Raw genomic sequence first — 23,223 nt, 5'->3', positions numbered from 1 at the left:
GTACCAAATTCATATGCACACATGTTCTGCAAGCCACGTAAGGTGGTCAAAGATAGAACAGGCAAGGCCAATATTCTACTCGGGATCAGAAGTCTTCCACTACTCTAGGAGTCACTCAAGGCCTGATTCTAATGAGAACACGTATGGAGGTTCAACCACGTCTGTAGACCAACAAAGATGAAAGCCATGTCACACATCTATAGGAATGTCTCCAAGAGAAAACAAGAAGCTGTAGGGGTATATAAAGGCAAGAAACACCAAGATCAACTTGCCACATAGCAGGTAAAAAACTCATGGCTAGCGTAGAACAAACTTGCCAAAAGTTTGGGTTCAGAAACGTTGATGAATGTTGTTGTATCCAAACGTTCGGCAAGTTCGCTCCACAATAGTCATGACCAAAACAGAACAGTCTCGAAAACTAGGTATAGGTGATCCACTGCCAGTGTTCACACCATTGGTCCTGGGTACTAGCGTGTCCTCTAGGTCCACAACATGGTCAATAAACCAGGAGGAATGGACCAGAAAGCCAAATGGACAGTCTTACATTATCTTTTGGGTGTACTGACGTCAGACGTGGTCTACCAGCTAACATCTAGAGACCATCAAAGGACTATTCTGTATAACTGAATAGAAAAAACTAGAAAAAAAATTCCCAGGCTATGTGCATAGGTACACATAAAGGAAACAGTAGTGGTAGACAGACATAAATCAAGAAGTCAAAAATAGAGACAAAGTTTATTTAGTGTGATAACATATATACAAGGTGCAAAACCCCCATATCCATCACTTCTGATAATGAGGTGGGAAGAGTCCGAGAAGAAATAAGTGTATAGGACGGGACCAATCTCAGGCAACGTGTACCTGATGTGCCCTACCTGTACACTAGTAGCCGCGTGTATTCTCTCCAGTCTGACACACTGCTCTCTGCTGCCACCTCTGTCCATGTCAGGAACTGTCCAGAGCAGGAGAGGTTTTCTATGGGGATTTGCTGCTGCTCTGGACAGTTCCTGACATGGACAGAGGTGGCAGCAGAGAGCACTGTGTCAGACTGGAGAGAATACACCACTTCCTGCAGGACATACAGCAGCTGATAAGTACTGGAAGACTGGAGATTTTTTTAATAGAAGTAAATTACACATCTCTGGCACCAGTTGATTTGAAAGAATTAAAAAATTAAATAATAATAAAAAAATAAAAAAATAATAATAATTCACATTAAGATTTCATTTCGAGATGCCCAATAGTATTCATTTGGCCCCAAGCCCTCTTAAATGATATCTACCCTTAAAAATAAATTCCTTTAATTCTCCACGTCGGCCTGTGTTCTCACGGCGAGGCATTCGGTAATTATTTCAGCCCCCCTGCTGGGGGGAAGACTGCGCAGACTGCAGGTAGATCCACACAGATCATGTCAGGTAAATTATTGAGAACGTCCATAATAAGAAATCACCACAGGCTTAAAAAGGGTGTGTGATATTCCTGGCTACGCTGCGTGGAATGGTGCCAAAATCCCAGCCACTTATATCGCACAGCAACACTTTCAGATTGAATTAATTAACTGCTCATTCACAGAATTATTTCTCTTAGGTAACCCTTTCCTTCCCTGGGCGGGCAGCTCAAAACATCAGCAGTAAAATAAAAAATAAAAAAAGTAAAATAAAATTTTCTACAAATCAAATTTTTTTTTTTTTTTTTCAAAAACATTCAGCAAAAAATTGCCAATATTCCAATAAAATGAGAAATCCCCGCACTTAAGCGCCCAAGTCCATGTCCCAAACAATGGAAGGCAGACATGGGTTGGCGGCTTTCTCTTGGAGACACACAGGACATTGTTGTCCCCACTCTCCCAACTGGTAATACGCAGTGTTGGTGATTTTCATGGCACAGTTTAATCCATGCGCTAATTGTAATCCCATTATAGCACAGAGAAATTCATTAGAATTCACAGCTCATCAAGCCGGCAGCAATAACAGTTACTGTGTTATTCTAAAACTGACTACCATGTGAAAAGCAAGCGGTAAACAAAAAGTAGGTTAAACCTGGCGTACGGAAGGAATCCAAAGTCTTTACAGAAATTTTTTTTTTTTTTTTTTCAAAAATTCACTTGAATATTCTAAAAATATCCAACCAAACCATGGAGCTATATATACATACAGGCAGACGTATAATCATTCGGATGTTTATACACACACACAGAGGTCGATGGAGGGCGTCCCGGGCCTACCCAGCCAAAACCCTGCCCTCAACCAGATTTTAGGTTAAGACTTATAGTTACGCTTATTTTTAAACATGGACAGCTTTACCAAGTATACGAAAATCAGACGAAGGCATAAATGCATAGAGAGCGCAAAAAAATTTAAATTAGATTACGGCCTGAAAGGGAGGGGGGATTAAAGGGGTACTCCAGCAAAATAGTTTTTCTTTCATATCAACTGGTGTCAGGTTCGGAATTAACTTTTATTTTAAAATCACCAGTACTTATCAGTTGCTGTATGTCCTGCAGGAAGTGGTGTATTCTCTCTAGTCTGACACAGTGCTCTCTGCTGCCACCTCTGTCCATGTCAGGAACTGTCCAGAGCAGCAGCAAATCCACATAGAAAACCTACAAATTTATATAACTTTGACACACTAGCTGATTTGAAACAAGTACCCCTTTAAAGGGAACCTGTCACCCCCGATGCCGGGGTGACAGGCTCCCAACCCCCGCTAGAGCACCTTATACGTACCTGATCGCGCTAGGTCCCGCTTCTTGAGACGGTCGGGTGACGCGCTCCTGAGATCCAACTCTCATAGAGAATGACTGGTGAGTCCGACGCTCCGTCATTCTCTATGAGCGTTAGACTCATCTCAGGAGCGCGCACGCCAGGCTTCGGGCGCGGAAATCTCCGTCACCCGACCGTCTCAAGAAGTGGGACCCGGCGTAATCAGGTACATATAAGGTGCTCTAGCGGGGTCGGAAGCCTGTCACCCCGGCACGGGGGGTGACAGGTCCTCTTTAAGTCCTGTTATTAGGGACACCGGACGCGGCTTTTAGCCATTTCTCAATATCTACCCAAAGCCAATGAGACCTCCTTCTAAATAGGATCCTGCAACTTTGACTCCACGATATGCATCGACAACAGCTTCATCTACCTATCAATGTATCAGGTTCCCAAGATGGACAACGAGAATACGGAAAGTTTACAGAGGGCAAAATCAAAATGGAAAAAAAAAATTTGGGGAAAAAAATCGGAGTATTTAGAATCAAAGTTGTCAGAGGGCGCCAAAAGCAAATGAGAGATAACTAAGGCCAAGTTGCTTAGGCCGCTGTATGAGAAGCTGGCTGTACTCCCCTTCCCCATCAATAACAAAAGTCATTTGTAAGATTTAAAAAATTTTTGAATTTGTTGATACAAGTGAAATTTTATTTACACGACGGCCGTCAGGATAAATATACCGTATGGAAGAACGGGAAACCACATCCCAGCCCGTGCAAGACGGTAACACCGGGCAACCGGGGACAAGCTCTTCCAATCAGTCCATCTCTCTCTATGGCTCTTCTTCCATCCATTTCTCTATTCAGCCATCTCTCCTCGCTCTCTACTGCTTTTTCTCTTCCATCTCTCTCTTCCCCTCTCTCTTTATACTTTAATCTCTCTCTCCATTGCTCTCTCTTCCTCCATCTCTTCCCTTTTTCCATCTCTTACTATTTTTTCATCATCCATCCCTTTCTAGCACCATTCATTCAGCTCTCTGCCTCTCTCTATTAATCTATTTCTCTATCCACCTCTCTTTACACTTCCATCTCTCTTTTACTCTATATTCTCGTATCTCTCCCTTTATTCTTTCATCCATCTATCCCTTTCTAGCACTGTTAATTCAGCTCTCCGCCCAACTCTCTCTTTATACTTCATCTTTCTTTCTCTTTTTCCATCTCTCTTCATTCTTCCATCTCTCCCCTATAGCTTTATACTTCTATCTTTTATTCCCTCTATTCTTGCATCATTCTCTCTATTCTTCCATCCATCCCTTTCTAGCACTATTTATTCAGCTCTCTATTTCTCTCCCCATCTCTCTTGCTTTACTTATGCATCCAGCTGTATTAGTCTTCTCCGATGTTCTACACTGATAATGAGGTCCCTGGTCATTGGCTGCGGTGTCATGTACGCGATCACCGGCCCTAGCGGTCACGCATCATACAACCAGGAAGGATCCTAGTGAACGTCTTCAGCACAACATGGTCACCATTTTTCATCCTAGTTCTATCACATGACAGTCTCTGATTTTGTACGTTATAAGACAGCAGTAAGGCACTTACCAGTGTGGGTTGCCATTGGGAGGGGTGAGGAAAAGTATTTGGTGGCCTGGAAATGTCCTGGGTGCTGCACCGCACTGTGGCCCGCAGGTGGGTTCATCCGGCCGGCTCCGCGGTGACTCAAGTGAGGAGGGGGAACAAACTCCCGGCCGTCCATCACGGGAGGGAGTGAAATATAGGGCAGCAGAGTTTAGTAGGAAGTCCCGGGAACGTTGCCGGGCTCCTCTTGAAGCTCCGGTATCATTCTCTATAGGAGGAAAAAAAACAAAGTATATTAAAAATTACATAGAAACCCATTATTGGAAAATTTAGCAGGTTATGGAGTCGGCTTAGTAAGTTTATGTGACCTTGAGTGGTTGTAGACTACCAAATGTGCACAATAGGTGTTGAAGTTTGTGGAGAGGGTGGCCGGCCACTGGGAGCCTAAACACTTGTGGGGAGGGTGACCACGGGGAGCCTAAACACTTGTGGAGAGGGTGACCACGGGGAGCCTGAACACTTGTGGAGAGGGTGACCACGGGGGGAGCCTGAACACTTGTGGAGAGGGTGACCACAGGGCGAGCCTGAACACTTGTGGAGAGGGTGACCACGGGGGGGAGCCTGAACACTTGTGGAGAGGGTGGCCACCTAGGGCCTGAACGCTTGTAGAGAGGGTGACCACTGGGGTCTGAAAGTTGGTGGAGAGGGTGACCACGGGGAGCCTGAACGCTTTTAGAGAGGGTGACCACTGGGGTCTGAAAGTTGGTGGAGAGGGTGAACCACCAGGAGCCTGGACGCTTGTGGAGAGGGTGAACCACCAGGAGCCTGGACGCTTGTGGAGAGGGTGAACCACCGGGGCTGGACGCTGGTGGGGAGGATGCACCCCTTGGGGGCCTGGACACTAGTGGAAAGGGTGACCTCACAAGGACCTGCACGTTGGTGGAAAGGGTGACCCCATGGGGGGCTGGGTGCTGGTGGAGAGGATGACCAGGTGGGACATGGGTGGAGAAGGTGACCGGGGCCTGCACAACTTCAAGGGATCATCTCTCTGCATAGAAGCAATATATCAAAAAGCAGTCTCCAAACTTTTGATAAATTTAGATGGTACTTAAGGCATTTCATCCTGGTAGGTGTATTTTAAGCCCTATTCATGATCGTATTAGGTTACTAAACCAGGAAGAATACACTGAATATCAAATCCTACAAACACACCAAACCCTAGAACCTTTTACCAGCAGTAGGATCGGACACGAGTGCAGATATATCAAAGAGCCCCACACCCTACCCCACCATCACCGCCACCTCCAGGGCAAGATGCGATAAGGAATGAAGACCCAAAGACCGGCTCCGAGCTATTCCAGCTAGTAATGTGAACCATAAAACTGACTGTCACTGATGGGAATGTGCAGACATTCAATGCAAAGAACAAGTGCATGCCATTCTTACAGTCCCCGGCATGAACACGTCTTTAGGAGCCAAGAAATTTTAGAACAAAATAAATCACTTATTTTTAGGATAGACATTCTATAACATGTGTGGTAAACACTTTTATTCATCGGCGTCCGTAGATAGGTGCTCTTTGATTTACAGTCTCTGCTGAACTTATGTAACAAGTGTGCTCGGTATAGCATCAAGGCCACACCAGCCACACACCACGAGGAAATCTGCCAAATATAGAGATTTAAATAAAAAAAAAAAATACAATTAAAAAAAAAAATAATGAATAGTCACTCACTTACATTAAAAAAAACTAAAAAAAATTATGGTACAAGGCGCCAAAGGTCATGTGATTCCAACTGACCGTTAAAAGAAAAAAAATTTGGAAAATTTATATCAAAACATTTGTTTTTGCCGACGCTACAGGGAATTAACTGCCGTCCTTCCAGACTGACCGACCAGGCGCTGACGGAGTTAAATTTTAGATAGCAGAAAAATTTCAAAATTAAACCAAATGGAATGTCGCAGTGGGGAATTTTATCTATATTTAAGCCGAATCTTCCAATTAGAAGAGAGATCCAGGAGGCCGCTCACCTCTGACCCATTCATGATATGGACTGCAATTATTAGTTTAAACGTAATCCACATTAACTATACTAATTATTGCAATAATTACAGGAGCATGGAAATGTGAAGGGGCCGCTGGGTGTTACATGCAGCTGGAAAGAGAGATCTTGCATGCATGGCGAGCGTTAACTCCGTTGCTGCTGGAAATAGAGGTCTATTAAAGTGGCCATGTGCATTAAAGTGTTGACCGATTTTGGTGGGACCAGTTGACCATCTATGGTGGAGGAAAGAAGAGCTGGACAGTTGGATTTCAAGATGTCCAATACTTTTGTTCTCAAGGGATATAAGCAGCCACCTGAGGTATCTGGCAGCAGCGTATTCTCCACTCCCCATTGGCAGAGCGTGCAGGTTGGGGGCTTAGAAGGAATGGCGGACTACCTGATGAGCCTAACCTCCTTATATTGATGAGATCAATGGAGTCCCACTTACTTCATATTGGTCAAAGAGTCCTTAGAAGCAATAGGATTTAGGATCTCTCATAAAAAGGGTTGTCATGCAATTTATATATTTCTATTTCTATGGGGGGGTTGTACTCGCCTGCAATGCCCCCACCCCCCTATTTCATTGGTGCCTTGTCACATTTCCCAACACAAGAAAATGGCCACTCTGCAATCACTGGCCACAATTACCGAATCATCTCAGTGATTGGCTGAGCAGGCACTAAATTATGTTGGGACAGAAACCAGGAAGTAGGGAGCAGCGGGGAGCAGGCCCCATTGGGACAGGAGTGGTGAGGGATCATGGCAGGTAAGTACAGGTGGTTTTTATTCCTTATTAGCCTGGTGAGATTTATCTGACAGATTATTGAGGCCAAAGCTAGGAACAGACTATGAACACTGAACAGGTCATAAAGGAAAGACTGAGATTTCTCCTCTTTTTAAAAAATAAAAATAAATAAAAAAAACTTTTCTAAAGACCACACAACAACTCCTCCTACATTTTATACGGCCCTTTCGGCCCATAAGCAAGAAATGAAGCTACCCACTGTTAATCATTTCTGATTAAGACCACCCCAAAGCCAAGGCTACCCCCACATCTGGGAAGCCAGCCATACCAACAATGTGATGAAAGACAAGTATATAGTCACTAGTTCAATGGAATATATTGGCAACACTCAAAGGTGATGGATGGTCGGTGGTCAATAGTGAAAAAAAGATCCAAAAAAAAGGCATGTCTATCCATCAAGGGGTCATTAGATAGTGAGGGAAATTTTGAGTACGAGTGGTCAGACAAGGTTGGGTCATCTCATAGGCATGCATGGTGAAGAGTGACAAGAGGCCAGGGTCCCAGTCCATGCACATATTCACAATGAGAGGTTTTAAGGATTTAAAAAAAAAAAAAATCTATGCATAGACAAACAGGCTATATTGACTATTTGATATGAATATGTTTTGTAATATAATATGACTTGTGACTACCCCTGTAAGAGCAGGTCTGGCAGCTCCTGCATCTTCACGTATGCGATATTACATCTTCCCTGCAGCAGCCCTCGTCCATCTGCAGCTTCCCTCAGGGGGAATAGCTGATCGCTGAGGGTTTCTCAACTGGAACCCAATGTGATCAGCTGAATAGGAGTTAGTGTTATTCTAAAGTAATCACCCCTTCAAGTTACCATATAACCATACACGCCATTGGACGCAAGCCAAGAAGGTGTATTGATAGGATCACTGATCATTCCATAACCTGTGATGTTAACTGTTATGATCATATAAACAATACCTGTTCTGGTCTACTTAAAATAAAAATAAAAAAAATTGTCCCCAAATAGTTCAGAAATTTTTTTTCTTCCACAATTGCTTAAAGAATAAAAAAAAAAAAGTAATGCATGCATATATATATATATATATATATATATATATATATATATATATATATATATATATATATATTTTTTTTTTATGGACAGCTTTAAACAAAAATATATACACATTCTCAACAAAAACTTATACAAGTTAAGGTTATCAAAATGAGCCGGCACAGGCGTCCTGGTATCGGCCCCAGAAAACAGATACTTCTTAATAAATGTGTTGTGATCGGAGATTGATCCCACCCTTGTTCCCCTGAGAGGGATCGGTAACAACAATCATAAATAAGACAAGCTTAGAATTTCTTATAAGAGAGACTGTAATACTCCGGCAGTATTGTGTATTAAGCTGCAGTACACAGATATCACTATCCGCCGGGAATTCCGCCTGGAGGGAAGGGTGACGCCATATTGGATCAGTTACTTCTGTTATAAAGCCTGAGTATCCAGGGAAAGGAAAGGAACCCCGCACACAGGGGAGGTGAAGTGGTCACATTACTACTCCCATCGGCCTCCTATTAATACCCCATTGACCAACAACCTTCCCCATTTCCAAAATGGCTGCTCCCAGGCATCCATCCATCTATATCTATCTATCTATCTATCTATATACACACACATCAAATCGGTAGACCAAGATAAGAGACTAAAAAGGTATAGGGGGAAATTTATCAAACTGGTGTAAAATGAAACTGGCTCAGTCGCCCCCGGCAACCAATCAGATTCCACCTTTCATTCCTCACAGACTCTTTGGAAAATGAAATGTGGAATCTGATTGGTTGCCGGGGGCGACTGAGCCAGTTTCACTTTACACCATGTTTAATAAATCTCCCCCATAGTGTCTGTTTATGCCTAGGCCTTGGCGGCCATCCCGGGTCTCTTTACCTAGCAGGGAGGAAGTTATAAACTCTGCTTACTCACTTTATACATAAAGATGTGGACTCTATCTAGACTGGCTTCATGTATAAGTTATAAGTTTATTCAAACAATATTCAAACAATATCATCTATTGACCCAAGAAGTCTGGAGTTAATAGACCCCCCCCCCCCCCCCCCCCCCCCCCACATTCAAAAATTTGGCCAAAGATTCTCCCTTGTTTTGGAGGAACCTAAAGAGGGAGGCCATTGATTTCAGGGTGTAATGCCCAGTTTACCCTGCGGAGGCGCTGCAGGAAAATTGAGCACTTGCTGCTACACTCCTCTTCTGAATAAAGCTAGGTGTCCATACCCACATAAAAAATAAAAAAACAAGGCCTGAGCAGGGGACATTCTTTAAAAAGATGCCAGTCTAAATGGATTAATACAAAGCCGCAAATACATTTAAAAAGCAAAATTAACACTAATCGGTAATTGATGCGTAAATTACACTACAGTCAAAAATAGGCGATTTTCACTACAGATCATCAACAGCTCGGACAACTCTGTGGATAATTCACGACAATGTTTAATATTGTATCGGCCTCATCACCCTGCAGGTGGTTCTGCCACATATGGTGCCCATGTAAGTCAATGTGATCTCCCATCGGCTAAACAGATCTGATCTATTGGATTGGTCATCAATTGTAATCCAGATCAGTACTGTAAAAAAATTGTAGAATAGCTTCCTATATGGCCAACCTGACTCTGCTCAGCCATATATATCCAGCTTCCTATATGACGACTGCTGAACAATGGAAGCCGTGTCCACATCACCGCCCACAGAGAATGGACATATAGGACAAGTCATGTTATTCATTGACCATAATGAACGAATGGATCCCACGAGGCTGGCACGGTTAATAAGACCCCTCCGAATGCAGCAAACACAAAACTCTGAAAATTTCAGCAATTTTGTACATTTACAGAATAAAAAGTAATCTAGATGGGATAACGTATCCTTATAGTCCAACCTGATTCCGAAATCACGGAAAACAGTAGGTTCAAAGCAGATCTTTAAAAAAAATTAAAAATAAAAAAAAATTACAAACATTTTTAATTTTAACAAACAAAAAAAATCCCATTTTACTAAAAGCCTTTATAACTAACTGATTTATTTACAAGAATAAATGAAAAATTTTAATTTTAAATCTAAATATTTGAAATTTTTAAACATAAACATTGAAGGTAAACGTTTGTGCAGCGGTATTGCGTTGACATAACCTGGTGTAATAACTATTAGGTGGATCTAATAACATACGGCACACACACATATTATCCGCACATGTTCCATCCCTAATCTCACATCCGACTACACGATGACACCAGGACAGCAGCGAGCACGGACACAATGACGGCCCAAACCAAGGGCTCCAATAAAACTGCACTGATGACTGAATGGGAAATATTGTATACATTACATGGTGTTGTCCTGTGTCCAAGCTCCTTCTTATTTATGTGCCATTTGTCTCTTGGTGCCCACTTGTCAGGGAATACAGAACAATTACTGCCCTGTTACGGAGCAATATTTCACCAGGCCGCCTCCATAGCCCGGGCCTGCACCTCTCCTTCCATCCAGGCTGCCCGACTGTGGGACCGCTCCAAAATACACTTCTGGGACATGTCCAGCTGTTTCCAATACTCATTTTTATAATCTTACCACTTACATCATCCTAAGAGCAATGGGAAAATAGACCCTGGATACACAGGGAGCCTGACCTTTGGAATTTTTTTTATTTATTTATTTTTTTTAACATGCAAATCTATTTATTTATGCATTTTTTTTTATTTACTAAAATTTTACTTTTTAACAAAGTGGATAGTCGTCAATGTTCTATTGAGATTGGAGGAGAATTGGGAATTTTCTCATTTTATTTAAATTTTTCCAAAATAAGTTTTTACACAGTTTATTAAATTTTCCTAATTTTTTTCTTTTGGGGTGGGGGGGGGTGGTGGCTTGAAGGCGAGGGTGGGGTAAAGCGTACGGGATGTAATTATTTTTTTGAATTTATATTACAGGAAAAATCTTTTTTTTTTTTTCTTTGTTTTTTGTATTTGTCTTTTAAAAATAGGTAGTAGACACATGTATGTAGTGTGATTTTTCATGCGTAATGTTAGGTAAAGCTGTGAAACAAAAAAAAAAAAATATATATATATACACACATATACATATATATACACACACACACACATTATATATATATATATATATATATATATATATATATATATATATATACACACACATATATATTTATATTTATATATGTATATATTATTTTTTTGAATATATATAATATAATATTTTAAACAATTTTTACAATCTACATCTCTAATTTTGCCAATTGCAACATAATTATGAAAAGGAATAAAAAAAGTAATTGGGGGGGGGGGGGTCACCTATAGTACAGATACAAGCACACAAAGCAGATGACAAGTAATGGGGGGTAATTATTCTGCTCGGATTTTTATGACCCTATTTTCCCTATTTTTTGTTTGTGAGAAGCGAATCAGACCCCCTCACCTAATATTCCTCCAATGCTAAAACTAAAGGCTGAAATTAAAGTGATCGGTGGAGACTAACGCCCCATGAAAACCCATGGTGGGTATTAACCCACGCTATGCTGCAGCTGTCAACAAATATCAGCATTGTCTATAGGGTAGAATACATATATTGATAGGCATACCCGCTCCTCGCAGCGCAGTCACGTCGTGTCAGTGAAAGCAATTTTTTTTTTTTTCCTTTTTCCTTTTTAGACATAGAGGATAATACAAGGCTGTGGATTAATGGAATCAGCTAAGACAAAGCTTTGCACACAGCTGGATGGGGGATCTGGGTAGCAGCTATGACCCTGGAGAGATTCACCTTCTATAGAATTTTTTATTTTTTTTACATATTTTATATATTAGAGATGATTTGTACGTCAGGCCGGTGCTGAGTGTATACAGTATATACAGTGTATTGGGTAGGAGCTTGTACAAGGTTCCCAGACAATGGCAGGCCAGGCAATGACAGGAGTTGTACTGTAATTATTCATTGTTATCAGCACAGGGAGGAGAAGGCATCGCGCCATTCTATAGGAAAAGTCATCAAAAAACACACACGCGCACATACATACACACACACACACACACACATACATACACACACACGCCATAGGTGCAAGAAGCAGCTCTAGAGAGACCTGGCAGCACGAGGTCCACACCTTCCTATAGAAACCAGGATCTATCACGGCCTGGTCTGAGCCTTACGTGAATAATACTGATTATTAGCCACTATATCACAGGGTCCACCTAGATCAAGGGCGGAAAAAAAAATAGAGGGGGGAGGGGGGGTCTTTGTAATTGTGCAAGTTGATCTAAAGTGACACTTCCCTGTCAGTGAGAATGTAATCTCTGTAGGATCCTCAAACTGCATTGTATTAATATTTAATAGTGCACAGTGGAAATAAAGAGAGTGCGTCTCCCATAGACCTGGATTGTCAACGCAAAATAACACAGAGACGCTGGGCGAAGAAACAGAGACATTGTACCAGCAGCACCGGGACAGAGGAGAAGAGGAGGAGGAGGAAGAGGAGAATAATAATAATAATAATAATAATAATAATAATAATATACAGAGACTGTGATGGCATGGGTCAGTGTGTACACTATATGTATGGGAGCTGTATTGTGTACTGTCTGTAAGGTTGTATTATATGTATAGTGAGTAGGCTTTATATTATGTGTGTGCCATGATAAAGAATACAATGTGTGCACTATAGAAATCTATAATATGATGTGTGGTTCTGTGTATTAGTGTGTGTGTGTGTGTGTGTGTACTATAGAAATCTATAATATGATGTGTGGTTCTGTGTATTAGTGTGTGTGTGTGTGTGTGTGTACTATAGAAATCTATAATATGATGTGTGGTTCTGTGTATTAGTGTGTGTGCGCACACACTAAAAATCTATAAATACACCTATCCGGAGATGTATACATTCAGCCATCATCCTAAATTAATCACACACATCTATACCTGTATTATACCAACACATACAAATACAGACATCATCAAGAGTAAAGCACAATCATACATACGTATCATAGGACACAAACACCATAATAATACAAACACTACTATAGCTTACAGACATAATACATATCACGATTAATAGAATACATACACATATATATACACATATACACACACATATATATACTCACACACACACACAAACACACCACAGTATATTAATATACCATATACACACCATACAATATAGACATACAGACATATTCACACATGTATCAAAGTACATTCACCCTTACACTACTATACCATTGGCACACACACATTATATATATATATATATATATATATATATATATATATATATATATATATATATATATATATATATATATACATACACACACACACACCATAATAATGTGTATGAAGTGAGAAGCGCAGAACATGAATATTTATCAGGATTGTATTATGGGGGAAGTTTTGTAAATACAACATTGTAACAAATATGAATTGTTATACACAGCGCGCTATAATATATACACATTCACTATAATGTAATAACCACACACACTATAATATATACAGGTATAGTATACACAGCCACCATAATGTAATAACCACACATACTATAATATATACAGGTATAGTACACACACACCATAATATATATGAACCAGGAATCAGAGATTAAGATATGATAACAATATATATATATACACACAGACATACTACACAGTTCACACATCATATAATAACCCACAGTTACACAATCTTGCAATTGTATTATCGTGAAATTTTAGAACTTGCCATCATACAACATGGATGTAAATCTGACATGTATTCTGTCCCTATTTGATGTAAGAATAAAAAAAAATGTATTTCAAATAAGAAAAAAAAAAACCTCACCATCCATACACATCATCTAATACCCCACCTCACCATCCATACACATATAATACCCCACCTCACCATCCATACACATATAATACCCCACCTCACCATCCATACACATCATCTAATACCCCACCTCACCATCCATACACATCATCTAATACCCCACCTCACCATCCATACACATCATCTAATACCCCACCTCACCATCCATACACATAATAATACCCCACCTCACCATCCATACACATCATCTAATACCCCACCTCACCATCCATACACATAATAATACCCCACCTCACCATCCATACACATAATAATACCCCACCTCACCATCCATACACATAATAATACCCCACCTCACCATATATACACATATAATACCCCACCTCACCATATATACACATATAATACCCCACCTCACCATACATACACATATAATACCCCACCTCACCATCCATACACATATAATACCCCACCTCACCATCCATACACATATAATACCCCACCTCACCATCCATACACATATAATACCCCACCTCACCATACATACACATATAATACCCCACCTCACCATCCATACACATATAATACCCCACCTCACCATCCATGCACATAATAATACCCCACCTCACCATACATACACATATAATACCCCACCTCACCATCCATACACATATAATACCCCACCTTACCATACATACACATATAATACCCCACCTCACTATCCATGCACATAATAATACCCCACCTCACCATCCATACACATATAATACCCCTCCTTACCATCCATACAGACATACATCCACACACACACACACACATCACACTGTATAGTCACATAAACAACAAGCTCCTATCACACTGTACACACCTCACCACAATCACCATCCACACAGATAATACATTACACACATTCTGACTTCAATAAAACTTGGGTAAAAAATAAATAAATAGTTGGACTCTTTTGTTTTCCAGAAGGACCCCCCCCCCCCCCCCCCTTCTCCTTGGTCTGAAATCTTAATCTATTGTGTTCTTGCTGTTTTCCTTAAAATCCCCTGCTTTGCAATTACAGAGTATTGAAAGATCAGCTTCCCCCACCCCCACCCCATCCCCTGCAAGCTGATCCTGGCTGGGGTCTCCCAACACCCAAATCCAGGGGAAGCGGGGAAAGCTGCCCCATATATAGATAATAAGAAGTATAAAGATATAACATTATAGGAGATAGATAGATAGATAGATAGATAGATAGATAGATAGATAGATAGATAGATAGGAGATAGATAGATAGATAGGAGATAGATAGATAGATAGGAGATAGATAGATAGATAGGAGATAGATAGATAGGAGATAGATAGATAGATAGATAGATAGATAGATAGATAGATAGATAGATAGGAGATAGATAGATAGATAGATAGATAGATAGATAGATAGATAGATAGATAGATAGATAGGAGATAGATAGATAGGAGATAGGAGATGGATAGATAGATAGATAGATAGATAGATAGATAGATAGATAGATAGATAGATAGGAGATAGATAGATAATAGATAGATAGATAGATAGGAGATAGATAGGAGATAGATAGATAGATAGATAGATAGATAGATAGATAGATAGATAGATAGATAGATAGATAGAGAGATAGGAGATAGATAGATAGATAGATAGATAGGAGATAGATAGATAGGAGATAGATAGATAGATAGGAGATAGATAGATAGGAGATAGATAGATAGATAGATAGATAGATAGATAGATAGATAGATAGATAGATAGATAGATAGGAGATAGATAGGAGATGGATAGATAGGAGATAGATAGGAGATGGATAGATAGGAGATAGATAGATAGATAGATAGATAGGAGATAGATAGGAGATAGAGAGATAGGAGATAGATAGATAGATAGAGATAGATAGATAGGAGATAGATAGATAGATAGATAGATAGATAGATAGATAGATAGATAGATAGGAGATAGATAGGAGATGGATAGATAGGAGATAGATAGGAGATGGATAGATAGATAGATAGATAGATAGATAGATAGATAGATAGATAGATAGATAGGAGATAGATAGATAGATAGGAGATAGATAGATAGGAGATAGGAGATAGATAGATAGATAGATAGGAGATAGATAGGAGATGGATAGATAGGAGATAGATAGGAGATGGATAGATAGATAGATAGATAGATAGATAGATAGATAGATAGATAGATAGATAGATAGGAGATAGATAGATAGATAGGAGATAGATAGATAGGAGATAGGAGATAGATAGATAGATAGATAGATAGATAGATAGATAGATAGATAGATAGATAGATAGGAGATAGATAGATAGATAGATAGATAGGAGATAGATAGATAGATAGATAGATAGATAGATAGATAGATAGATAGATAGAAGATAGATAGATAGATAGGGAGATAGATAGATAGATAGATAGATAGATAGATAGATAGATAGATAGATAGACAGATAGATAGGAGATAGATAGATAGATAGATAGATAGATAGATAGATAGATAGATAGATAGGGAGATAGATAGATAGATAGATAGATAGATAGATAGATAGATAGATAGATAGATAGGAGATAGATAGATAGATAGATAGATAGATAGATAGATAGATAGATAGATAGATAGGAGATAGATAGATAAATAGGAGATAGATAGATAGGAGATAGATAGATAGATAGATAGATAGATAGATAGATAGATAGATAGATAGATAGATAGATAGATAGGAGATAGATAGATAGACAGACATAGGTTAGGTGCAGGGATAGTACCTATATTTGCAGGGCCCCCCCATATTCCTCCTGGGTTGGGGGGATGTGGGGGGATGGAGCTGGTTCCTTCATCTGCAGAATAATTCCTGATATATGAGAGGAGTCTCCGGTTATATCGACGATTTTTCTGGATCCAAGAACAGATGGGGGAAGAATTAAAAAAAATATATATCTTCCAAAAATATATTTTAAAAAAAAAATCTTCAATCTGAAAATCCACATGAAGGTTTGTTTGGCCGCAGAATCCACCGGGGTTACTGGGGGGGAATATCCAAAAATCCAGGGGTTCCAAAAACTTTAATCAATAAGAAATGATCGATCCCTCTAAATCCATCAGTGCGAGGAGTCCGGCGGTAACACAGAAGAGTCCGGCGGCAGGAGACCGAATAACAGAAGAGTCCCAGCCAGGAGGCCGCAGAGATCCGGGGGGACAGCGACAGAGCCGGGGGGACAGAGACAGAGAGCCGGGGATACAGAGACAGAGAGCCGGGGGGACAGAGACAGAGAGCCGGGGGGACAGAGACAGAGAGCCGGGGGGACAGAGACAGAGAGCCGGGGATACAGAGACAGAGAGCCGGGGATACAGAGAGCCGGGGATACAGAGACAGAGAGCCGGGGATACAGAGACAGAGAACCGGGGACACAGAGACAGAGAACCGGGGACACAGAGACAGAGAGCCGGGGATACAGAGACAGAGAGCCGGGGACACAGAGACAGAGAGCCGGGGATACAGAGACAGAGAGCCGGGGATACAGAGACAGAGAGCCGGGGATACAGAGACAGAGAGCCGGGGGGGGGGACACCGTCCTCCAGACAGAGCTGGGAACTGTTTACATTTTTTGTTTTTGTTTTTGTTTTGTTTTTTTCAAATAAATAATAGAAAAGTGACGACTATTCTACAGGATAAAAACAAAAGCAGAATTGTTTTGTCCTTTGATCTGTCCGTGCCCCTTCCCCCCGCATTGTGCACAGTCCAGGCCTCGGTGGGAGCAGGAGAGGTGGTCGGGGGATTTACACACAACCGGTCAGGAGGGAGAAGAGCCGGGGGCATCCTGTGTGAGTGGGGGGCGACAGAGAACCTCATGTACCCCAATCTAACCATTGTCATATTATATATATATATACACACACATACATATAGCTGGATACTTTACTGATCAAACTGAATATTTATGAAGGAAGGAATAGAAATAAATACCCCCCCTCCCCCCATCTATCGGCCCTTCACCCCCCATTCCCTATTACTGGGGCCCTGATACACATCCATCTCGGTTCATTCGTTACACGAAAACAAGACCCCAATAATAAACATAAACACAACCGATTGTTAAAAAAAAAAAAATAAAGTTAACAAAGGGTTAATGTTTGTCACACACACAAAAAAAAACAAAAAACTTTACGCTTTAAAAATCGGACATTTGTATTTAAAAAAAAAACCCAAAAACATCCGATTGCAGCAAGAAAATCCAGGGCGGTATATAGAGGTATATATAGAGAGGTATATAGAGGTATACAGACGGATAGGTGTCTGCGCTCTATTAACCCTTGACTGTCCGCAGGGATGGAGGCCAAGGGGTTGTTTATTATTATTTTATTACTTTTTATTATATATTTGTTTTTACACAGGATGTATGTTCTCTATATTCCATCGTGTCCCCGAGCTGGTGCTGTTATATACAGTGTAGTGTATATATATATATATATATATATATATATATATATATATATATATACCCCCTCCACACACAGTATCCTCACCAATCTACAGTCCTAACCTGGGAATTGTATCGTATTTATTTACTTTTATTGGATTTCTATATTGTAATTCTATGCATTGTATTTAGTTCTATATTGTATTTATATTTACTGTATTTATCTTTGTATCTAATTTTGTTAGATTTGTTATTTTTCTATAAACTTTCTATACATTTTGAATTTATTTATTTTTAGTTAAATCATCAGATTGGAGTAAAATCTCAGTAAAATCCGCAGCGTTTTCTTTGCGGATTCCCGGGGCTCGGATCTAGGGAGGATTTTGCATCGATTTTTGGGAAGAAATAATATTCTGATCGGATGAAGAGATTTTTTTATTTTTTAATTCACATCCAGTATTTTTTTTTTTTTTTTTTGTGCTGCACAAGGTGATCGCCGCCGATTAATCGATTATCGCTTGTTGTTATTTTTCTGCTATTGCTAATAATAAATGTGTAATGTTTTGTTGTGCTGTGCTGGGGTGAGCTGGCCGTGCTGTGCTGGGGGAGCTGGCCGTGCTGTGCTGGGGGAGCTGGCCGTGCTGTGCTGGGGGAGCTGGCCGTGCAGTGCAGGGCCGGGGCTCGGGTACTTACTGTGGCTGCAGCGGGTGCGGGGCCGGCGGCCGGGCGCAGTGCTCTCCCCGGGCTCTGCATGCAGTGACTGGACCGGCAGCTTCCGGCCTGAGCCTCTCTGCAGCCCCCCCTCCCCTCGCCGGGGCAGCCCCCCCTCTCCCGCATACTAATGAGCTGCCGCCGGTCTCATTGGCCGCTGGAGAAGGAACTCGTGCAGTTCTCCTGGCGTAAACAGGCGGCGCTATTGGATAATGCAGGGAATGGGAGCTGCCAATCAAACGCTCGGGGGAGGGAGCTGCCAATCAAAACTGCGAGGGAGGGGGAGGGAGAGGGGGGGGTGTGAGCTGCCAATCATCGGTCTGCAGGGGGCGGGGCTGGCTGCAGCACAAAGGCGCCTAATTCAAGTGTGGGGGAGTGTGCAGGGGCTGGGGGAGGGGCAGAGGGGAAAGGGTCAGGGGAAGGGGTTATGTGGGGGTGAGGAGCAGGCTGAGAAGTGTCACTCACCCAGAGCCAGGCACTGGAGGGTTAACCGGCTGCACAGGGTGAATGAATGGGACTACAACTCCCAGGAGGCAGGGGGAGGGGGTGGTGGGACTACAACTCCCAGGAGGCAGGGGACGGTGGGACTACAACTCCCAGGAGACAGGGGGAGGGGGTGGTGGGACTACAACTCCCAGGAGGCAGGGGGTGGTGGGACTACAACTCCCAGGAGACAGGGGGAGGGGATGGTGGGACTACAACTCCCAGGAGACAGGGGATAGTGGGACTACAACTCCCAGGAGGCAGGTGAAAGGGGATGTGGGACTACAACTCCCAGGAGGGAGGGGACGGTGGGACTACAACTCCCAGGAGGCAGGTGGGAGGGAGCTGTAGAATGACTGTACACCTGGGGGAGGGGGTGTAAGTGAGAAGACTGGGGGGCATCAGTCCTGGGACATTTGTTGAACTACAACTCCCAGGAGAACCAGTCAGAAGGGTCCTGTTTGGGGTCGGTTATAGGACTGAACCTCCCTAGAGGCCTATGTTATAGCTGTTACCGAACTACAACTCTCATGAGATATGGAGGGACAAATCACAATGTGAAGGACTACAACTCCCACCGTTACCAGCAATCATTATACACAGTAGCACCGTACGCCGCCATGCTCAGGCAGGTAGGACCTGCTGGGAGTTGTAGTCTATAAGAACTCTAGAGCCTGCTGGGAGTTGTAGTCTATAAGAACTCTAGAGCCTGATGGGAGTTGTAGTCTATAAGAACTCTAGAGCCTGATGGGAGTTGTAGTCTATAAGAACTCTAGAGCCTGATGGGAGTTGTAGTCTATAAGAACTCTAGAGCCTGATGGGAGTTGTAGTTTATAAGAACTCTAGAGCCTGCTGGGAGTTGTAGTCTTGCAGCGGTCGGAGGGCCACAGGTTGGGGGCGGTCATATATCTGTCGCTAGGTGGGCTCTGGGCGATTGGCCTGTGGGGGGAGGGGGAATTATTGGGATTTTGTTACCGTCTCCAGTGACAGGCGGAGGTGTTTATTGATGGGTGTCAGGGGGGATTAGGCAGATCCTGGACCCCGGGGAATCCCACTCAGGGAGATGCCATAGCGGAGGGCAGGGGGTCCCACTGGGGGGGCTACAGGGGCCTGCCACTCAGGTGCATGCTGGGAGTTGTAGTTCTACAAGGGCAGCCAATAAGAAAAATCTAATAAACTGGGTCTTGAGCACAGATGGGAGTTGTAGTTTTGCAACCACTCAGTGCATGCTGGGAGTTGTAGTCCCACCATATCTGGAGAGTGACAGATTAGGGGGCAGTGATAGAATCAATAACAATATCAATAAAAAAAAAAATTAATTTTCAACGATTTCATCCCAACCTGCAGCTATTGCAGAACTACAGCTCCCAGCATGCCCTAAACCTGTCAGGACATGATGGGAGTGTTAGTACCTCAACAGCTGGAGGGCCCCAGAATATTGCACTGTGCAAAAATCTACTTTAAAGGATAATAATCAATAAATAATCAATAAAAAAAGTATTATTATTATTATTATTATTATTATTATTATTATATTTTTTTCTTCCAAAAAGTTTCCAGCCAATGAAGAGTTACTGCCCAGTCTGCATCCTCCTCCCCCTCCTTCCTTCTTCTTTTATCCAGCCCCCTCCCCCCGCCCCTTCCAGACGTCTGCCATTGGTTGGCCCGGCGCCAGCCAGCTGTCAATCACCGATTGTAAACAAGGCGCTGATTGGCTGCTGGCCAGTCCGCACTGGGCTGCCTGAAAAAAGCAATTACTGGGCCCGGCAGTTTCCAGGCTCCCCCAGCAGTCCGATGAAAGGAGATAAGCTGGAGCCGGTTTCCAGGCGCCTCTCCATAGACAGACCCCCATGGCCCCAGAGCCAAGAAGAGAGCAAAGTGTGAGGGCTTCAAAGGGAAACGATGCATTTACTATTAGAGGAGACTAAAAATAATGCAGGGCAGCACAGGGGGGCTTGTGTGGATCCCTTCTGCATAGGAAGCATGGGGAGAGCACTTTACAATGGAGGATATGGGGGGTTAGAATAAGGGGATTGTATCCCCCTCCCCAAATTAAGTCTGCAATGGACTACTATGGTATATACAGAAGCCAAAGCCAGGAGTGTGCGGCTGCTGCCAGAGAAGAGACAGGAGCCTGCAGGAGTCTCAGGTATGGGGGGGCTGGGGAGTGGGGGGGCTGCTATACCAGACATGGGGGGGGGGGGGACTGAGGGCTTCTCTGTGGGATCCCCCTGGGGTGGGATGGAGGGGTCAGGGGTCAGGGGTGGGATGGAGGGGTCATACAGATGGAGATCTGCTGGGTGCAATGCAGAACCCAGAGACCAGGGACATCTGATATGGCTGCTGATACATAGTGTGAATACTGGCAACTCACATGAGGGGAGACTATTCCCCATATCCTACATATCCCTCATATCCCCCAATATTCCCCATATCCTACATATCCTAAACATCCCCCATATCCCTTATATTCCCCATATCCTACATATCCCCCATATCCTAAACATCCCTCATATCCCCCAGGCCTGGTGTAAGGGGGGCAGAGGCGAAGGGGTTAACCCTCCCATACACACAGGAGATAGGTGGGGGAGGGGGCTGGGGGCGAGCCTTGTAAACCCTGGGAATAAATGAGAAGTAAGAAGAGGAAATCTTCATCTCTGATACATTTCTCTGTGATATCAATAAAGGAGATTTATCCTACAAACCCTCTTGTCTTATTTCTTCTTGTTGTTGGGGGGGGGGGAGGTATATTTCTTTATATTTCTTTATATTTCTGCTCTCCAGATAACATGGTGGAACAAAGGAGCAGAGAATGGCGATGAGTCCTGCCACAATGTTACTCACTCATCAGGGTACAATGTAGCAATAAGTATATATATATATATATATATATATATATATATATATATATATATATATATATATATATATATACATCAGCAGCACACAGGGTATATAGTGTATACAGTGACATCCAGCAGGAAGGGGGGGGGGGGGTATAACAGTCACTGTGGAAATGTCACTGCTGGAGGTCCTGAGTGACTTATAGGTTATAGGTTATAGGTGTGTCCCATATAGGATGAGCACAATGTGTGTGTGTGTATATAGATACAGATAGGTGTGGGTATTATATAAAACTATATATTGTATAATTGATCCTGTGTGTGTGTATATATAATGATAAATAAGAATAGATTGGATATGCGATGTGGTGAGTATATATATATATATATATATATATATATATTAAATCGTATGAATAAAATTGCATACCAATAATAATCATTAATGTGACATTGTGTCCGTCCAGATTCATGCAAATCCCAGAGCTACAGAGAACTCTATATATATATATATATATATATATATATATATATATATATATATATATATAAATGAATAGGTGTGTGTGTGGATATTATATAATACAATATATATTTTATGACTGATTACATGTGTGTAAGTATATATGTATATAAGAATAGATTAGATATGCGATGTGTATAATATATATATATATTTGTTTGTGTGAGTATAATATATATAATCTCCTTTTGTCCGTCCTGTTCTTCTTTATGTAGAAGCGAATTATTTTTTTTATTA

General features: G+C 41.8%; 1 protein-coding gene across 7 annotated transcripts in view; it reads right to left on the bottom strand.

Moving 5' to 3' along the window:
- Window positions 1–23,223, bottom strand: part of BAHCC1 (BAH domain and coiled-coil containing 1) — a 111,703-nt gene that overhangs the window by 70,989 nt on the left and 17,491 nt on the right. For 4 of the 7 annotated variants that reach the window (XM_069953783.1, XM_069953786.1, XM_069953787.1 and 1 more), the window contains exons 1-2: window positions 19,120–19,208; window positions 4,298–4,541 (exon numbers count right to left, since the gene is read on the bottom strand). In XM_069953783.1, coding sequence (XP_069809884.1) covers window positions 4,298–4,451 — 154 coding nt within the window. In that variant the 5' untranslated portion in view covers window positions 4,452–4,541; window positions 19,120–19,208. Of the gene's footprint in view, window positions 1–4,297; window positions 4,542–16,773; window positions 16,792–19,119; window positions 19,209–23,223 lie in introns of those variants that run through there. The other 3 variants (XM_069953789.1, XM_069953785.1, XM_069953784.1) reach the window with 3 other exon arrangements.

Source organism: Dendropsophus ebraccatus, chromosome 14 (assembly GCF_027789765.1).
Source record: "Dendropsophus ebraccatus isolate aDenEbr1 chromosome 14, aDenEbr1.pat, whole genome shotgun sequence".
Classification (NCBI taxonomy): Eukaryota; Metazoa; Chordata; class Amphibia; order Anura; family Hylidae; genus Dendropsophus; species Dendropsophus ebraccatus.
The sequence above is the reverse complement of the archived record's forward strand: the minus strand, read 5'-3'. Positions and strand labels throughout refer to the sequence as shown.